The sequence below is a fragment of the Diceros bicornis genome, chromosome 6 (genome assembly GCF_020826845.1).
Source record: "Diceros bicornis minor isolate mBicDic1 chromosome 6, mDicBic1.mat.cur, whole genome shotgun sequence".
In the NCBI taxonomy this organism is placed as follows: Eukaryota; Metazoa; Chordata; class Mammalia; order Perissodactyla; family Rhinocerotidae; genus Diceros; species Diceros bicornis.
This window is the reverse complement of record NC_080745.1, coordinates 37,866,725-37,887,812: the sequence shown is the minus strand read 5'-3', so window position 1 is coordinate 37,887,812 and position 21,088 is coordinate 37,866,725. Positions and strand designations below refer to the sequence as shown.

General features: G+C 36.9%; 1 protein-coding gene across 5 annotated transcripts in view; it reads right to left on the bottom strand.

Moving 5' to 3' along the window:
• HERC4 (HECT and RLD domain containing E3 ubiquitin protein ligase 4) overlaps positions 1–21,088 on the bottom strand; it is a 151,092-nt gene that overhangs the window by 61,205 nt on the left and 68,799 nt on the right. For all 5 annotated transcript variants that reach the window (XM_058543346.1, XM_058543347.1, XM_058543348.1 and 2 more), the window contains one exon: positions 14,601–14,761. In XM_058543346.1, coding sequence (XP_058399329.1) covers positions 14,601–14,761 — 161 coding nt within the window. The remainder of the gene's footprint in view (positions 1–14,600; positions 14,762–21,088) is intronic.

The window sequence follows — 21,088 nt, the reverse complement described above, 5'->3', positions numbered from 1 at the left end:
AAAAAAAGAAGACGACTGGCTCTAGGCTAACACCTGTGCCCATCTTCCTCTATTTTATGTGGGATGCCTAGCACAGCAAGGTTTGATAAGCAGTGCGTAGGTCCATGCCCGGAATCCAAACCTGTGAACCCCAGGACGCCAAAGCAAAGCTTATGAACTTAACCACTATGCCACCAGGCCGGCCCCCTTACTCTGTTCTTTAATCTTAAGAACAGATTAAAAGGGTACATCTAAAATATTAAATAAACCAACCATTCAACTTAAAATCTTTTCTCTACATCCTTCTCACAAGTCTATAGGAAATCATTCACTTCCTCAAAAGATTTAACAGGATGTTATTCATTTATTCCTAAAATGTGATTTTGCCCTCTATACTAATCTACAGTACATGAGTGGGGCTGCGAGTAGGGCATCAAAAATTATTTTCCTTAATTTCTTTTTAATTATTACTCCAAAAAGCTTGTGAAACCTAGTCATTTGTCCTATACAGCTTCCTGCAGACTGGATTTTGCTGACTGTATCCCTGAGTTTTCTCCCAACATTTTTCTTGGTCTTTCGTATTTCCTGTAAATTGGTAGTTGGATTTAGGCTTTAACTGGAGCTTAATTTTTTCAAAAAACTATTACATGGTGGTGGTGGTGGCTGGAGGGGGTTGTTCTTCCATCAGGAAGCATATAATGTGTGGTTAGGTTCCTTTTTGCAATGTTAGTAACCACTGCTGCTCAATGCTTAGGCCATTAAAATTCATAGTAGATTGAAAAATGATGATATGCTAACACTACTTCCTCATCTGGTAGCTGACCATCAGCTTCCCCCAATCTACTACATAGTTTGTTACCCTGTAATAAGAAGGAAGGATTAACGTTTGATCTTTTCCATGTATTTACTATCCTCTTGCTTTTTGAATTTGCATTTCTTTGATACTAAAGAGGGTAATAATTTTTGCAGGTTTTTTAAGTAACATGAATTTCCTCTTTGTGAATTTCCATTAATTTCCTTTATCTATTAGGTGTCTTACTGTTTTTCTCACTAACATGTTGGAGCACTTTGGATATGCAGGCTATTAACCTTGGTCTGTACTTGCTACAAATATTTTCCCCAAATAATTATTTAATTTTGACTCACAGAAGATTTCTTTTTCCATTTAATCAAATGTATTTATCTCATTCTTTATGACTACTTTCAGCTGAGAAAGGCTTTTCCCATCCTCAAATCACAGAATTATTTTCTTATCTTAAGAACTTTTTTTACATTTAACTCTCTATTCCATCTATAATTTATTTTAGTGTATACTATTAGGCTGGGATCTAAACAGACTCCCCTCACCCCCCAATTTTCATGTGTTAAGTAATTCTTCTCCCTTCTCCACAGATTAGTGATGGCTTGTTCTAAAGTTATGAAAAGATACTACTACTTCTACCTATTATAGACAACTCCAAAAAATTTTGGCACTGTTCTCTATCCCAAAAGTGTGTTCAACGTCCTTCTTAACATATATCTCCAAGAGCCATTACCAATCAACTAGAGTTTGAACTTGAAACAAATATACAAAAAACCTATATACAAATGCCTATACAGGAATTTTTTTCCTGGACTTTCCATTAGCTATAATGATCTAAATGGCTATGCATATACCAATAATGCATAATTGGTATGCAATAATGCATATACCAATTTGTTACAGTTTTATAGTACATGTTGTCATATCTAGGAGGGCTAGTTCACTTTCTCCTTACTCTTTACAAAATATATTGTCAGGAAAAATTGTAAAGATTTTGAAATAGGAGCCCCTGCCAAACAAATAAATAAAAATAAAATTACTGAGTCTTGATTAGGGTATCCTTCAGGAATGTCTCTACCTGAAAGGTATCTTTGAGCTATTTACAATTCTATAAATTATACTTCTATTTAGAAGCAATAGTGACAGAGATACAATTATGTATGTGCTTTTGATTTACAAGGAAAAGGAGTAGTTTTTGATGGTCTCTAAACTCCTTTACACTCTTAAGACTTACTCAGGACCCCAATCGGTTTCTGTTTATGTGGATTAAAAGCACTAATACTTATTGTATTAGAATTTAAAATTAAGAAATTAAAAAAAAATTCACTGATTTGTTTGAAGATGAACAATAACAAAGGTACTGCACGTTAACATAGATAATATCTTAGTATTATTATTATTTTTTTTGTGTGTGAGGAAGATCAGCTCTGAGCTAACATCCATGCTAATCCTCCTCTTTTTGCTGAGGAAGACCGGCTCTGAGCTAACATCTATTGCCAATCCTCCTCCTTTTGTTTTCCCCAAAGCCCCAGTAGATAGTTGTATGTCATAGTTGCACATCCTTCTAGTTGCTGTACGTGGGATGCGGAGAGGCCGGAGAAGCGGTGCGTCGGTGCGCGCCTGGGATCCGAACCCGGGCCAACAGTAGCGGAGTGCGCACACTTAACCGCTAAGCCACGGGGCCGGCCCGATAATATCTTAGTGTTAACATGAAAGTCATTTTGACCTCATGGACATTCTGAGACAACACCACTGTCCTCAAGCGTCCGTTTGTTCCAAAATATGAAAGAATGTAATGAAGATACAATGTGGTAAGTGACTTTTATTTGCTCCGATTTATACTTGACTCTGAAAGAAGCTATAAAATGTGTTAAAATTGTAGCACAGTTCACTCAGTTTTGAAGGGTGTGCTCCCATGGTTTACAAATTAATGCCTTCATCTATAATATAAAATGTTTTTCTTTACTTTTTGTGTAATTTGCTAGATAGCAAAAATTCTGTGTCTTACTAGAATAATTTTCTATGCTTTATGTTGATTTTATTGTCATTCATTATTTAAGGGGGAAAAAAAGAACAAAGGCTCCTCACTCTAGAGCTAAAAGTTCCTTTCAACCACATTATTATCTACAATTATTTTGAAATGTTCTATTGTCACTTTGATAAAACAGGTAACCAAGTACTGTTTCTCAAGCATCAACGATTATATCCACTCCCCCCAAATTCATATGTTGAAGCCCTAACCTCCCAGTACCTCAGAATATGACTGTATTTGGTGATAGGGCCTTTAAAGAAATAATTAAGGTAAAATGAGGCTGTTAGGGTGGGGCTCTAATCCAATACGCCTGGTGTCCTTACAAGAAGAGGAAATGCACACACCCAGAGGAAAGGCCATGTGAGGACACAGTAAGAAGGCAGCCATCTGCAAACCAAGCAGAGAGACCTCAGAAGAAATCAAACCTGCTGACACCTTGATCTTGGACTTCTAGCTGCCAGAACTGTGAGAAAATAAATTTCTGTTGTTTAAGCCACCCAGTCTGAGATATTTTGTTATGGCAGCCCTAGCAAACTAACAAATTTCCCAAAATCAGATCTTAAACATAGAAAAATAAAACTTCCACGACATCTTTTATGTGTTAGTGAAAATATCTTTGAGATTTCCCAGAGAGGCCATGGAGAATCAAAAAGATTTGTTCTTTCAACATATAAGAAGAGATGCTAGAAATAATTAGGTTTGTATGATGTCTTATTGTTATAAGTTGCATCAGAAGAGCTGTCAAATCAGAAAAGATATTCCACCTTCCCTAGGTTAAATTTACATGGTAAAATGTAATTAATATAAATATTTCAAAAATTGTTTGTTTTATGAGAAGTCCCTGGAGATTCATCAATCTCCTTGCTTTCCATATGTTTAAAAATGAAGGGAAACACTATTCAAAACTCTGAAATAGTTGCTGAATTTTCCTACATTTATCAAATTTCTGGTGGTACAATGCTGGCAGTCCTAATCTCAGTTATTACTTAACTGTTATTCTAAATGTCTTCTGGTACAATCTTACTGCTTTAATTCACATCTAGCATCTGCTAGGCCAATGGTTTTCAAATGGGGATGTATTTCATATTCATGCATGGAGTTGGATAAAAATATAGATGTCTAAGCTTGATCCCTGAATTACTGAATCCCTTTACTTGATATTCTTGGTGTTATTCCTTGTACATTAGGTCTCAGGATTATCACGTTATACCTCAAGAATTTTTCCTCTATAAAAAGTTATACTCATTCATATTTATAAACTAGATATAAGAGTCACTGACTTCCTTGAGAATAGGCTTAATCATCATCTTTAGAAACATTCTGTTTAAAAAGCTTTTTGGAATATTGTGTTTTGCATGCCACAGAAACAACCAAATTTCCCTGTCTGCTGTATTATTCTTATTATGAACTCTCATCAGATCTTTCCACTTGACAATTATCAGTAATAAATTAGCCACAGTCATTTTAAACCTCCGTCGTCTATTGATAGTTTCTGATTTACTCTGATGCTTGCCTGAAGGTTCTCCTATAAGCTACAGGCTAGAGTTTGTGTTTTCAACAAAGAAAGACAGTCTCAGAGCTCTGTGAACAAGACTGTACTAGGTATTTGAAACCACTTATACGTCAGAGAATTGACACTTGGGTACAGGCTTCTGAGGACAGATGGCTTAGATAACTTTCAGAACATACCAGTGGACTGCATTAGGATTTCTCATATTGTTTTTTAAGTTGATAAGCAGTTTCATGAAACTGCCATCCCAAGATTTAGCAGAACAAGAACTCATTACATAGGAATGAACTGATGAAGAAAAATTTATTGTGGTTATCTGTTTGGAATAATGTTTAATTTTGTTCTAATGTTCTGTTTTCTGCATATATAAGGAAGTCATTTCTCCTTCTTGGAAAGTTATCTAATTCACAACAATTTTGTAAACACTGCTTTGGTAAGCTGAAATGAAACATTTAGAAACAGTATCTCCCTCTGCCTTGCTTAACTTGCTGGTGTCTCCTCGAAAGGACTTGTATCCTCTTTTGGCGCCCTGATTTTTGTGGCTGCTGCCCAGGGAATAATACTAGGTCACCTGGCTCTGGGGGCTAGCAGGGCTTAACACTCACAGGTCCCACACAACTATAACCAATGGAGAAAGAGTTCTTAACCGCCTACCACTCCCAGGGCACAGCAAGAGGCAACAGACTGAGGCACCCAACCTTCCTGAGAAAGGGGCCTACTACCTTATCTTCATAGCTTTGGCCTAGAGGCAGGCTTCTAATTAAACACACAACCAAGGGCCTATAGTAATGCTCTCCAAAGACCTCGGAGGGAGGGCCCCATCTTTGTGCTCTCCCGCTGCTGCACTACAGAGCACCAGTATCTCCCAGAGGGAGCTTGTATACGCATCTGGTGCCCTGATTTTTATGTTTGGTGCCCCGGTTTTAGTGGCTGGTACCTAGCAGACGCCCCTTGATTGCTTGGCTCTGGTGGACAGCAGGGCTTGTGTTCCTGGATCCCACGAGACTGTAACAATCAGAGAGGGAATTCTTGGCTGGTCACCACTCCCAGCACACAGCCTAAACAGTAGACTAAAACACATCCCCAGCCTTTCCATGAAAAAGGCCTATTTGCTTGTTCTGCAGCTTCACCCTGAGGGGTAGGCTTCTGATTTAGCACACATCTAGGGACCTACTGAGGTGATCTCTGGGGACGATGGCTGGTGGATGCCATATTTGCACTCTCCCTGCCTTGCTCCAAGTCCCCATTGTCGCCTGGAAAAGAGTTTATATCATTGTCTGGTGCCTCGATTTTCAAGGCTGCTGCCCAGCGGACACCTCTACATTGCCTGGCTCTGGTGGCCAGGAAGACTTATGCTTGTGGTCCCACAGGATTGTATATATTTACATACTTTAAAAGGTGCTGCCTGAGGGTCTGGCTTCCAGTCACCTTGAATCTAGGTGACTGAGATCCTGCCCCAGTGACAGGTTTTGGAACACTCTCAACTACTGGGAGCCAATAAAAATAAAATAGACTCCTTGGACAATCACAAAGGTTTGAGAGACAACCAAAAGCTAGGAAAGGGTTGAACTAAATTACAACACTACAGTAATCAAAACAGTATGGTATTGGCATAAAAACAAAGACACAAATCAATGGAAGAGAACAGAGAGCCCCGAGATAAACCAAGGCATATATAATTAATTTGCAACAAAGGAGCCAAGAATATACAATGGAGAAAGGACACTCTCTTCAACAGATCGTGTTGGGAAAACTGGACGGCCACATGCAAAAGAATACATGTGGACCACTATCTTACACCATACACAAAAACTTAAGTAAAAATGGATTAAAGACTTGAATGTATGACATGAAACCATAAAAATCCTAGGAGAAAACACAGATGGTAAGCTCCCTGACACCAGTGTTGGTGATGATTTTTTGGATTTGACACCAAAAGCAAAGGCATCAAAAGTAAAAATAAACAACTGGGTGGGAGCCAGCCCGGTGGCCTAGCGGTTGGGTTCGCGTGCTCCACTTTGGCGGCCCAGGGTTCACAGGTTCAGATCCTGGGCGCAGACCTACACACTGTTTATCAAAGCCATGCTGTGATGGCGACCCATATAAAGTAGAGGAAGATGGACATGGATGTTAGCCCAGGGCCAATCTTCCTCAGCAAAAAGGAGGAGGATTGGCAACAGATGTTAGCTCAGGGCTAATCTTCCTCAAAATAAATAAATAAATAAATGAAATAAACAAGCGGGACTACATCAAACTAACTTTGCTGTGCAAAGGAAGTCATCAACAAAAAGAAAAGGCACCCTACTGAATGGGAGAAAATATTTGTAAATCACATATCTGATAAGGGGTTAATATCCAAAATACATAAAGAACTCATACAACTCAATAGCAAAAAAACAATCTGATTAAAAAATGAGCAGAGGATCTGAATAGACATTTCTCCAAGGAAGACATACAGAAGGCCAACAGGTACATGAAAAGATGCCCAACATCACTAATCATCAGGGAAATGCAAATCAAAATCACAATGAAATATCACGTCATACCTGTTAGATTGGCTATTATCAAAAAGACAAGAAATAACAAATGTTGGCAAAGATGTGGAGAAAAGGAAACCCTTGTGCACTGTTGGTAGGAATGTAAATTGGTAAAGCCACTATGGAAAACAGTATGGAAGTTCCTCAAAAAATTAAAACTAGAACTACCACATGATCCAGCAATTTTACCTCTGGGTATTTATCTGAAGAAAACAAAAACACTAACTCAAAAAGATATATGCACCCTTATGTTTATTGCAGCATTATTTATAATGGCCAAGACATAGAAGCAATGTAAGCATCTGTCGATGGATGAATGAATAAAGAAAATGTGGTATATATAGATATGGGAATATTATTCAGCCATAAAAAAGAAGGAAATCTTTTGTGACAACATGGATGAACCTTATGGTTCATTATGGGCATCATGCTAAGTGATAGGTCAGACAGAGAAAGACAAATACCACTAGATCTCACTTATATGTAGAATCTAAAAAGAAAAAAACCAAGCTCACAGATACAGAGAATAAACTGGTGGTTGCCAGAGGTAGTGGGTGGGTAAAATGGGTGAAAGGAGTCAAAAGGTACAAACTTCCAGTTATAAAATAAGTAAGGCATGGGGATGTAACGTACACCATGGTGACTATAGTTAATAATACTGTATTGCACATTTGAAAGTTGCTAAGAGAGTAAATCTTAAAAGTTCTTATCACAATAAAAAAAAATTTGTTTAACTTTTGTGAAGGATGTTAATAGACTTATTGTGGTGATCACTTCGCAATATATACAAATATTGAATCATTATTTTGTACACTTGAAACGAATATGTTATAACATTTGATTCTTGCTAATCCCCAGAATTCAACGAGAATTCAAATTCTTACTAGGTCTCCCTTCTTTTAATAGTAATATACTTATTTGCAGAGGTTCAGTAAGAATCTGATCCCCTTTTTACTAGTTTGTACCTCCTTCACAATTGATTGAAGAAATCAATGATTCAACCAAGAACTTGTCTGAAGTGTCATATTTGAGAATGATTATCATTGAATTACTTATGACAAGTCATTTAAGAAACAACAGTTGGCTGTACTTATGGAGCCAACACCTATGATGCCTCCAGTGCAATAAAGGATTAACTTATCAGATCTAGGACGTTGTCATAAGTTGAATTGTGTCTCCCCAAAATTCATATGTTGAAGTCCTAATCCCAAATACCTCACAGTGTGACCTTATTCAGAAACAGTGTCATTGCAGATATAATTAGTTAAGTTGAGGTCATAATGGAGTTGGGTGGGCCCCTAATACAAAATGACTGGTGTCCTTATAAAAAGTGTAAATTTGGACACAGATAAGTAGGGGAAGATGGGCATGGATGTTAGCCCAGGGCCAATCTTCCTCAGCAAAAAGAGTAGGATTGGCAACAGATGTTAGGTCAGAGCTAATCTTCCTCAAAAAAAAAAAAAAAGAAAGAGAGAAATGGAAAGATATCCCATGCACATGGATTAGAAGACTAAACATAGTTAAAGGGTCTATACTACCTAAAGCAATCTACAGATTCAATGCAATCCCCAACAGAATTCCAATGATTTTTTTTTTTTTTGGCGAAGAAGACTGGCCCTGAGCTAACATCTGTTGCCAATCTTCCTCTTTTTGCTTGAGGAAGAACGGTCCTGAGCTAACATCTGTGCCAATCTTCCTCTATTTTGTATGTGGGTCCCCACCACAGCATGGCTTGATGAGTGGTGTAGGTCCACACCTGGGATCTGAACCTGTGAACCCGGGCTGCTGAAGGAGAGCACGCTAAACTTAACCACTATGCCACCAAGCCAGCCCCCCAATGACATTCTTCATAGAAATAGAACAAAGAATACTAAAATTCATATGGGGCAAGAAAAGACCCCCAATAGCTAAAGCAATCCTGAGAACAAAGAACAAAGCTAGAGGCATCACAATCCTTGACTTCAAAATATACTACAAAGCTATAAGAATTAAAACAGCATGGTACTGGTACAGAAACAGACACATACACACACGCAGAAATGAAAGCCTAGAAATAAAACCACACCTTTACAGACAGCTAATCTTGGACAAAGGAGCTAAGAAGACACAGTGGAGAAAGGAGAGTCTCTTCAATAAATGGTGCTGGGAAAACTGAACAGCCACATGTAAAAGAATGAAAGTAGACTATTTTATTTCACCATACACAAAAATTAACTCAAAATGGATCAAAGACTTGAAGGTAAGACCTGATACTATAAAACTCCTGGAAGAAAACATAGGTAGTACACTCTTTGACATGGGTCATAGAGGGATCTTTTTGAATCCCTTGTCTACTCAGACAAGACCATATGTTGGGAAACAAGGCATGCTTATATAAATTTAAGAAGATTGAAATCATAACAAGCATCTTTTCTGACCATAATGCCATGAAGACAGAAATCAACTACAAGTAAAAAACCGGGAAAGTGACAAAGTGGTGGAGACTCAACAACATGCTACTAAACAACCAATGGATCATTGACGAAATTAAAGGAGAAATCAAAGCATATCTGGAGACAAATGAAAATGAAAATACAACGTACCAACTCATATGGGATGCAGCAAAAGTGGTCCTGAGAGGAAAACTCATAGCAATACAGGCCCACCTTAACAAACAAGAAAAAGCCCAAATAAGCAACGTCAAACTACTCCTAACAGAATTAGAAAAAGAAGAACAAACAAAGCCTAAAGTCAGCAGAAGGAGGGAAATAATAAAAATCAGAGCAGAAATAAATGAAATTGAAATTAAAAAAACAGTAGAAAGGATCAATTAAACAAAGAGTTGGTTCTTTGAGAAGATAAACAAAATTGGCAAACCCTTAGCCAGACTCACCAAGAACAAAAGAGAGAAGGCTCAAATAAATAAAATTAAAAATGAAAGAGGAGAAATTACAACAGATACTACAGAAATACAAAAGATTATAAGAGAATACTATGAAAAACTGTATGCCAACAAATTGGACAATCTAGAAGAAATGGATAAATTCTTAGACTCACACAACCTCCCAAAACTGAATCAAGAAGAAATAGAGAACCTGAATAGACCAATCACAAGTAAAGAGATTGAAACAGTAATCAAACGCCTTCCAAAAAATAAAAGTCCAGGACCAGATGGCTTCTCTGGAGAATTTTACCAAACATTCAAAGAAGACTTCATACTTATCCTTCTCAAACTATTCTAAAAATAGAGGAAGATGGAACACTTCCCAACACATTCTATGAGGCCAACATCACCCTGATACCTAAGCCAGGCAAAGACAATACTAAGAAGGAAAACTACACACCGATATCCCTGATGAACATGGATGCAAAAATCCTCAACAAAATATTGGCAAACCAAATACAGCAATACATTAAAAAGATCATATGCCATGCATGATCAAGTGGGATTTACACCAGGGACACAAGGAGGGTTCAACATGCGCAAATCAGTCAATGTGATACACCACATTAACAAAACGAGGAATAAAAACCACATGACCATCTCAATAGACACAGAGAAGGCTTATGACAAGATCCAACATCCATTTATGACAAAAACTCTCAACAAAATGGGTATAGAAGGAAAGTACCTTAACATAATAAAGGCCATAGATGACAAACCCATAGGCAATATCATACTCAATGGGGAAAAACTGAAAGCCATCCATCTGAAAACAGGGACAAGACAAGGGTGCCCACTCTCACCACTCTTATTCAACACAGTACTGGAGGTTCTGACTAGAGCCATTAGGCAAGAAAAAGGAATAAAAGGAATCCAAATAGGCAACGAAGAAGTGAAACTCTCGCTGTTGCAGATGACATGATTTTATATATAGAAAATCCTAAAGAATCCATTGGAAAACTATTAGAAATAATCAACAACTACAGCCAAGTGGCAGGGTACAAAATCAACTTACAGAAATAAGTTGCATTTCTATATACCAACGACGAACTAACAGAAAGAGAACTCAAGAAGACAATCCCATTTACGATTGCAACAAAAAGAATAAAATATCTAGGAGTAAATTTAACCAAGGAAGTCAAAGACCTACACAATGAAAACTATCAGACATTACTGAGTGAAATCAATGATGACATAAAGAAATGGAAATAGATTCCATGCACTTGGACTGGAAGAATAAACATTGTTAAAATGCCCACACTACCTAAAGCAACCTACAGATTCAATGCAATCCCAATCAGAATCCCAAGGACATTCTTCACAGAAATAGAACAAAGAATACTAACATTCATATGGGGCAACAAAAGATCCCGTATAGCTAAAGCAATCCTGAAAAAGAAGAACAAGGCTGGAGACATCACAATCCCCGACTTTAAAACATACTACAAAGTGATAGTAATTAAAACAGCATGGTACTGGTGCAAAAACAGACACACAGATCAATGGAACAGAATTGAAAATCAGAAATAAAACCTCATATCTGTGGGCAGCTAATTTTTTTTTTTTATTGATGTTTTAATGGTTTCTAACATTGTGAAATTTTGGGTTGTACATTTTTGTTTGTCCATCACCCCATATATGACTCCCTTCACCCCTTGTGCCCACCCCCCACCCCCACTGCCCGGGTAACTACAGTCCAGTTTTCTCTGGGCAGCTAATTTTTGACAAGGAGCTAAGGACATATAGTGGAGAAAGGAAAGTCTCTTCAATAAATGGTGCTGGGAAAACTGGACAGCCAGTTGCAAAGAATGAAAATAGACCATCTTCTTTCACCATACACAAAAATTAACTCAAAATCGATCAAAGACCTGAAGGTGAGACCTGAAACTATAAAACTCCTGGAGGAAAATATAGGTAGCACACTACTCGCCATCAGCCATAAAGGGATCTTTTTGAATTCCATGTCTACTCAGACAAGGGAAACAAAAGAAAAAATAAACAAGTGGGACTTCCTTAGACTAAAGAGCTTCTGCATGGCAAATGAAACCAGGATCAAAATGAAAAGACAACCCACCAGCTGGCAGAAAATATTTGCAAATCATATATCCAACAAGGGGTTAATCTCCATAATATATAAAGAACTCACACAACTCAACGAGAACAACAAAAATAACCTGATCAAAAAATGGGCAAAGGATATGAACAGACATTTTTCCAAAGAAGATATACAGATGGCCAATAGGCCCATGAAAAGATGATCAATATCACTAACCATCAGCAAAATGCAAATCAAAACCACACTAAGATATCACCTTACACCCGTGAGAATGGCTATAATCACCAACACAAAAAATAACAAATGTTGGAGAGGTTGTGGAGAAACTGAAACCCTAATTCACTGCTGGTGGGAATGCAAATTGGTGCAGCCTCTATGGAAAAACAGTATGGAGATTCCTCAAAAAATTAAAAATAGAAATACATTATGATCCAGCTATCCCACTTCTGGGTATTTATCCAAAGAACCTGAAATCAACAATCCAAAAAGGCTTATGCACCCCTATGTTCATTGCAACGTTATGCACTATAGCCAAGAAGTGGAAGCAACCCAAGTGTCCCTCGAATGACGACTGGATAAAGATGTGGTATATACATACAGTGGAATACTACTTGGCCATAAAAAAAGACAGAATTGTCCCTTTTGCAACAACATAGGTGGACCTGGAGGGTATTATGTTAAGTGAAATAAGCCAGACAAAGACAAACACTGTATGATTTCACTCACATGTGGAAAATAAACTAACACATGGACAGAGAGAACAGTTTGGTGGTTACCAGGGGAAAGGGGGTTGGGGGGTGGGCACAAGGGGTGAAGAGACTCATTTATATGGTGACTGACAATAATGTACAACTGAAATTTCACAATGTTATAAACTATTATGACATCAATAAAAAAAATTTCACTCCTTTTTATGGCTAATATTTGATTACATGTATATACTGCACTTTTTCATCCATTCATCTATTGATGGACAGTTGAGTTGTCTGCACCTTTTGGCTACTGTCAACCAACAATTTTTTGATGAAACTAAATTGTAACAAAAGGACTAATTTTGAAACTCCATCTCCTATCCCTTTTTAATGCAAATAATTAATTCCAAGATATGCAATTTCAAGAGTGATAAAGTACATCCCTAAAGTGACTAAACTTTATAAACAGAAATATATGATTCCTTACAATATCCACGCTGCTTTAAATTATAAAATCTCTTTGTTAGGTTGTTAATGGTGTCTTTCGCGGAAGAAATGATATAAGGAAACACTAACATGCTGCTAAGGACATAAGAAAAGGAATAATACTACTATAATAAAGGCATGTTCCACATCTAAGAGCAACTGGAAGAAAATGAAGCCATTTTCTAAACACAAAATCAAACAAAAACAAGGAAAAATAGCATCATATCCTGACCTTTGCTAAATAAAAGCATAGCTGAGACAGCCTTTTAGTAATCAAAAACATAAATTGAAAAGCATCTTCAAGAATATTCATAATAAAATGTTATGGACCTTTTCAAACGTCAACCTTCATAGTATGCTCATCACTCAATAAAGCCTCAACAGACTCAAATCCCACAACTCAGAGAAAAATCCCAAAGAAAAACTCAGATATAGATAAAATAAATAAGAAAACAATTCTGAGGAAAGTTTAGGATGGTAAAGGAACTATTAAAACAAAAAGCAAGTTTTGATTGCAGCATGTCAAAGAAGTAAATGAGAAACAAGCATTCGAATATTTCAAACTCTTTAAGCAGTAAATTAATATCAATGAAAAACAACCAGATCTATTGAAAGAATAATAGAAAATAAAAATAAATAAATTATATACTTGGCTAAAGGAGTAGGGATATAAAAAGCAAATTTTAAAATTTTAATTTTTTGAATAGGTAATATATTCAGATGGTTTAAATTTCAAAAAATAGAAAATGTTATACAATTTTAAAGTCTCATGTATACCCAAAAGAACTGAAAGCAGGGTCTCAAAGACATATATGTATACCCATGTTTTTAGCAGCATTATTCACAATAGTCAAAAGGTGGAAACAATCCAGTTGTCCATCAACAGATGGATAAGCAAAATGTGGTATGTACATACAACAAAATATTATTCAGCCTTAAAAAGGAAAGAAATTCTGACACACGCTACAACACAACACTGCTGAACCTTAAGGACATTATGCTAAGTTTATGAAATTAGCCAGTCACAAAAAGACAAATACAATATGATTTTACTTATATGAAGTAACTAGAATCAAGTCAAATTCACAGAGACAGAATGTAGAATGGTGGTTGCTATATAGTGGGAAGAGCAAATGGAGAGGTGTTGTTTAATGAATACAGAGTTCTAGTTTTGCAAGATGAAAAGAGTTCTGGAGAATGATTGCACAACAATGTGAATATACTTAATAATACTGAATTATACACTTAAAAATGGTTAATAAATTTTATGTTATGGGTATTTTACCACAATTAAAAATAAAAAATCAAAACACTCCCTCCCTCTGGTATGTAGTCACCACCCAGTTCCCATATGCTCAACCCTCTAGAATCACTTTTATTACTTTATCTCGAGCTTCCTTATGCATATATAAGCAAATATAAACAAACTAACCAATCATATACTCTGTGCTCTATCTTACTATTTTCACTAAACAATATATCTTGGAATTCTTTCATTTCAACTGTAAAAAACTTCATCATCTAAGAGAAATATTTTAATAACTTTAATTTGTGTAGCAAAGCTTTAATATAACAGAACTTACCAATATCTGGTAGACATTGCCCACTATAAGGGAACCAATTTCCTTTGACAGTGAAAGGACTTTTCCTGTTGCTTGTTGAACCAGTTCCTAGCTGCCCGTTACCACCAAGTCCAAAAGAATAAATGCGTCCTGATGAAGGAACAAAAGCAGAAGTGTGCTGCCTAGAGTAAAACAATAGAAAACCTGACTTAATGTTAACTTCCAAACAATTTACATTTAGAAAAGCATAGCAACATTAACTGATATAATCTTTCTCTTCAAAAATAAATTAATAAAACCATTATAGTTCTAGAATTTTTGGTATAAAATATTAATAGCCTTACTCTATACGGAATGAATTTTGTACCACACAGGTAGGCTGCGTAAGCAAAGTCCAGAAAATTTCCACAAATGTCCAAATTTAAAAAGGCCCAGATCTATACTGGAATCCCTTATAAAAGATGATCCAGCACTGGAGGTAGGATCTAACTATGTTGTCCAAGAAAGTTCCCCTTCTCCCTTCCCTGTCAGGTTCTAGCCTAGAGCTATAGTCTACGAGGGTCCACCATTTGGACACCACTCAAAAACTTTAGGATAAGAACTGGGCAAGTAATCTAGTACTCATCAGAAGACTGATATATATATTTATCAATCAATACATACATCATATATATATATCTATATATACACACACACACACACACACACAAATGCACAATAAAACAATGTTTCCTTTCTTCTCGAGAAACTGATCCTTATATGTGGTATACACCCAGACTCCTCTGGAGGTACCAGAGTGGAAGCAAACCTAAGAAACTGCAGAACTAACGCTAAGAAAACCCACTAATGAGCAAACCTATCCAACTCCCTCTGATGTTTCACTACTGTTATGTTTAAGAATGGGTTAAAAGTGATTATCCAGCTCAGGTCTTGTGTTCCTCCATCTCAGATTTTATGGCTTCAACCAAGTCTGGCAAATTCTTAAGCATTATTTCTGCAAACATTATCTCTTTCCCATTTATTCAATTCTCTTCTTGATAGTATTAGACAAACGTTGTACCTTCCTAATATATCCTACCAGTTTCTTAACCTCTCTTTTATATCCATGCCCCTCGTGAGCAATTTCCCTGGATCTATTTTTCACATCATTACTTTTCTCTTTAGTAGTGTATACAATCTGCTGTTTTAACTACACATTGAATTTTTTTTAAAAGCAGGGGTGAGAAATAGGGAGTAGTAATGAGGAGAGAAGAGTGCATTCTTTTTTTTTTTGAGGAACACTGGCCCTGAGCTAACATCTGTTGCCAATCTTCCTCCTTTATTTTTTAATCCTTTTTTCTCCCTAAAGACCCAGTAGATAGTTCTAGGTCATAGTTGTACATTCTTCTAGTTGTTCTATGTGAGATGCTGCCTCAGCAAGGCTTGATGAGCAGTGTGTAGGTCCGCGCCCAGGATCCAAATGGGCAAACCCCGGGCCGCCGTAGCAGAGCAGGCAAACTTAACTGCTACATCACCGGGCTGGCTCCTATACACTGAATTTTAAATTTCAATGACTATGTTTTTATCTCATTTCCAGAAGTTCTTTTTTTCAAATCTGCCAGCCTGTTATTTCATTTAAAACCCTTTATATGTTATGAAACACAATATATACACCAACCCAGGAGTACTCCAACAAGCCCCAAACCTACCTTAGGCCCTTTGATAGCTCTGTGGTAACAAATTCTCAAGGGAGATCCAAACCAGAAACTAGGCCAAGGACAGACAAGTCTCCTTATGCTAGCAAGGGAATATTTCATTGTGAAGTCTTTCCATGAGGTGGTTTTATTGGGAGGAGATGGTTTCTCAAGCCTCATTACTGCTTCTCTAAGTTCTTAGGTCTCATCTGTCCCAAACCCCTTTGCCATCTGTGGAATATTGTTTATAAAAAGGGCCAAAATTATTCCTTTTCCTATATCCATTATCCTTACACTATGACTTTTGTAGCTGTTCCCACCAAGACGAGAAATCTGTTTCTCCATGTCTTAAATATGGGCTCTGACCTGTGACTTGCCTTGAACAACAGAATGCAGCAGAAGTGACAGTGTATCAGATCTGAGCCTATGCCTCACAAGTGGCTTTGTACTCTTTCTCCTTTCTTTTTAGGAACCCTGCTCTACCATCAGGAGAATAACAGTTAGCATCAAGGTTAACAGTTGAAGTCTGACATACAATCTGGAGCAATCTGAAGCAGAGACAAGCTGTCCTAGCTAAGGTTATCTGAGACTACCCAGCTCCTAGCCAGATTATCAGCTGATCACTGAGTCCAGCTAAGATGAGAACTGCTCAGCTAAGCCCAGCCCAAATTACTGAACCACAGAATTATTGGCTAAATAAATAATTGTTTTAAGCCACTAAGTTTTCAGGTGGTTTGTTTTACAGTATAAGCTAATTAATACATTACCTAGATTGGCAAATTCTTTCAGGGAAGCTCCAGAGTCAGTTCAAAGCTGTGGTTTTCATATTTGTTTTTGCCCTGTGGACTCCCCTTTACTTTCCGGCAAACGAATCTATGTTATTTAAAAGGCGTTTTGATTCAAAAGGGTTTTCAAGTCATCTAGTCTTTCATATTACTGGAAAACTACGTAGAATCTAACAACCACCTTACCTCAGAACCAGATGAGCCAAGGTCAATCAAAATTTTCTTAATAAGGATACTCTTTTAATAAAGGAAATGTTAAATGGAATCCTAGCACATAAAACAGACAAACTGCTCTGGCTGAAGAAGGGTTTAACATTGCCCAGTCAGCCTCCTTCAGGAAGCACTCACTGTGACACCTCAAAGGAACATATCAATAGTCTAAAAATTACTGCAATACTAGTTCGTTAAACTCCTCCTCAAACCAGTCTACTAAAGCAGTGGTTCTTAACCCCGGCAGAATACTGAAAATCTCCTAGGGGTAAGCCTAGGCAACAATATATATTTCTAAAAACTCTCTAAAGGATTATAGCATGAAGTCGGAGTTGAGAGCCACTGAACAAACATAACTATCTTAGGCTCTAGACTTGATATAATAGCTCAAAAACACCATGATATTGAACCACTAGAATTTGAACCTTTTGCTTTTCGATCAACTCCTTGATGGATTCACATTTCTAGTGTTCCTCGGCTGCTTCCTTGAGGAGGTTTTTGACAATTATTCAATAAGGAAATAACACATAGTTCTTACAGTACTAACTACCTGGAAATCAAACTGGTTGAAATACCAGATACCTACCTACATTCTCTCTGCAGGTAAGTCCTTACATCTCAATCAATATATAACTAAAATTTCTCCCCCAATCCAACAGTTAAATAAATAAAATTGCTGGAAAAAAACTGAGTTTACAAAGCTAAGAATAACCATTCAAATCATGCACATTTTATCTGTTAAGAATTACAAAGTTGGATAACATTAAACAATCTGTGATATTTCACAAGGGACTGATGAAATATTTCACCTGAAAAAATTGTCTAAAAATATTGCTTTATAGTTTAACAAATTATGCACAAAGTGATAAATACAAAAAGATGAACTCTAAATTTTGGGGAATATATGTATATATGTATAATTTTAACAGTATAAACAAGACTTTAATAGTAAGCACCCCTGCTCATTTATATGTTGAGCTTTTATTTACCTTTTATAATAGATTGTGATTCATATATGGGAAAAGGATAGGAAGGCTTTATCAAATCATTCCCATAAATAATTTTTCAAAAACATGATCAGGCACACAAAACTGGGCATACAAAGAAACAGGTCACCATGAACAAAATGTAGCAGAAAGAAGAAACTATAAAAATAGATTCCCTAGGGGCCAGTCTGGTGGCACAAGCGGTTAAGTGCGCGCGCTCTGCTGTGGCGGCCCAGGGTTCACCAGTTAGGATCCCGGGCATGCACCGACGCACCGCTTGTCAAGCCATGCTGTGGCGGCATCCCATATAGAGTGGAGGAAGATAGGCATGGATGTTAGCCCAGGGCCAGTCTTCCTCAGCAAAAAGAGGAGGATTGGCAGACGTTAGCTCAGGGCCAATCTTCCTCACAAAAAAAAAAAAAAAAGATTCCCTAAAGATTTCAGATATTGGAATTATCAAACACAAGAATCTAGAACTAAGTTTAATAGTGGTTCAATGTCCAAGAAATAAAAGCCAAGCTTGAAAACTGACAATTGGAAACATTAGAGAAATTTTTTTTTCAGATTTTAAAAAGGACCAACGAGAAATACTAGAACTAAAAAACCACAATAACCAAAATTAAGGTCTTGAAGGAAGCGTTCAACAAAAAATAGATATAGCACAAGAATTAGTGAATTGAAATATAAATCATAAAAACAATCAAGAAGGCAGCAAAGAGGGACAAAAATTCGGAAAATAAAGATTAAGGCTATAGGGTGGAGTGAGAAGATTTAATACAAATCCAATCACAATCCCATGAAGAAAGGAGAAGCTATATTTAAAGAGACAACAGCTTAGAATTTCCCATAACCGATCAAAGATATTATTCCACAGATTCAAGAATCCCAATAATGAAGAAATCTGTATTCTGACAAACAAAATCAAAACTGAAGAGAGATAAAAACAGAGACAGATTACCTTCAAAGGAGTAACATACTAACTAACAGCTGACTTCTCAACAACAACCAAAGCCAAAAAACAGTAGAGTGTTATCTTCAAAGTGCTAAAAGTTAACTACCAAGCTAGAATTCTATAACCAACAATATCATTCAAGAATGAAGGTGAACTAAAGACATTTTTAGATACACACAAGAGTCTGTCACCTGCAGGTCTAATCAAGGAAAATTCCAGAGGGTGGTCAGACAAAAGGAAAATGATACTAACTGGAAAATATCAAGAGCAAAAAAAGGTAGTAAATATATGGTTGTCCCTCGGCATCTGCAGGGGACTGGTTCCAGGCACCCCTGAGGATACCAAAATCCATGGATGCTTATGACTCTTATATAAAATGGCATAGTAGAATAAATACACATAGGCATTTCTAAAGATACACCAACTATATGAAGCAATGTTCTTGTGCAGTTTAAAAATAGAGAGGGGGGGCCAGCCCCGTGACGGTGGAGTACACGCGCTCCGCTACTGGCAGCCTGGGTTCGGATCCCGGGGGCACACCGACGCACCGCTTGTCTGGCCATGCTGAGGCGGCATCCCACATACAGCAACTAGAAGGATGTGCAACTACGACATACAACTATCTACTGGGGCTTTGGGGAGAAAAAAGGGAAAAAAAAGGAGCAGGATTGGCAATAGATGTTAGCTCAGGGCCGGTCTTCCTCAGCAAAAAGAGGAGGATTGGCATGGATGTTAGCTCAGGGCTGATCTTCCTCAAAAAAATAATAATAATAATAGTAAAATAAAATAAAAATATAAAATAAAATAAAATAAAATAAAAATAGAGAGAGAGGGGCTGGTTCAGGGGTGTAGTGGTTAAGTTTGGCACCCTCCACTTCAGTGGCCCAGGTTCATGGGTTTGGATCCCAGGTGCAGACCTACACCACTGATCAAGCCATGCTATGACAGCAACCCACATACAAAATGGAGGAAGACTGGCACAGATGTTAGCTCAGGGCTGGTCTTCCTCAAGCAAAAAGAGGAAGATTGGTAACAGATATTAGCTCAAGAGCCAATCTTCCTCACCAAAAAAAAGAGAGAATGAAAACCTAGGAAAGGTAAATGGAGGTCCTTATATTGCCTGGAAAAATGGGAAAGGTATTTATCAATATAAATTAAGGATAAATGTTGTTATTTCTAGAGTAACAACTAAAAAAAGAGGATATAACTTCCAAATAAGTGGAAGGAATTAAACTCACTTAAAAAATTATCAACCCAAAGAAAGGCAAAAAAGGGAGAAAATGAAACCAAATAGGTGGCACATACAGTACAAAATATGATGGCAGGTTTAAACTTAAATATATTAGCAATTATAAAAAAATATAAACTGACAAAATGGTCCACTTAAAAGGCAACCAGACTGGACTTAAAAATCTAACTTAATGCTGTTTATGTGAGATTCATCTAAAACATACAGAAACACATAGTAAAGGAACAAGAAAAATATATACACCAGGTAAATGAATGGGAAAGAAAATATATAAAAGCAGGTGTAGCTCTATTAACATCAGATAAAACAGACTTTAAAGAAACAAAAGTTACTACTAGAGATCTAAAGGATCACAATCACAATGACAAAAGGACATAAATTCACCAAGAAGACATAAAATTTTAATTTTATACATTTAAAAACATAGCCTCAAAAGCAAAAGCAAAAATTGACAGACCTACATGGAGAAATCAAAACTTGTCAAACAGTGTAGGATACCGGAATATAACTTCTTCAGTTATGAGCAGATAAAATGAGCAGATAAAAACAAACACATAGCTGGAAACAACCTAAGTGCCCGTAGATAGATGAATGGGTAAAGAAGATGTGGTATATATACACAATGGAATACTACTCAGTCATGAAAAAGATGTA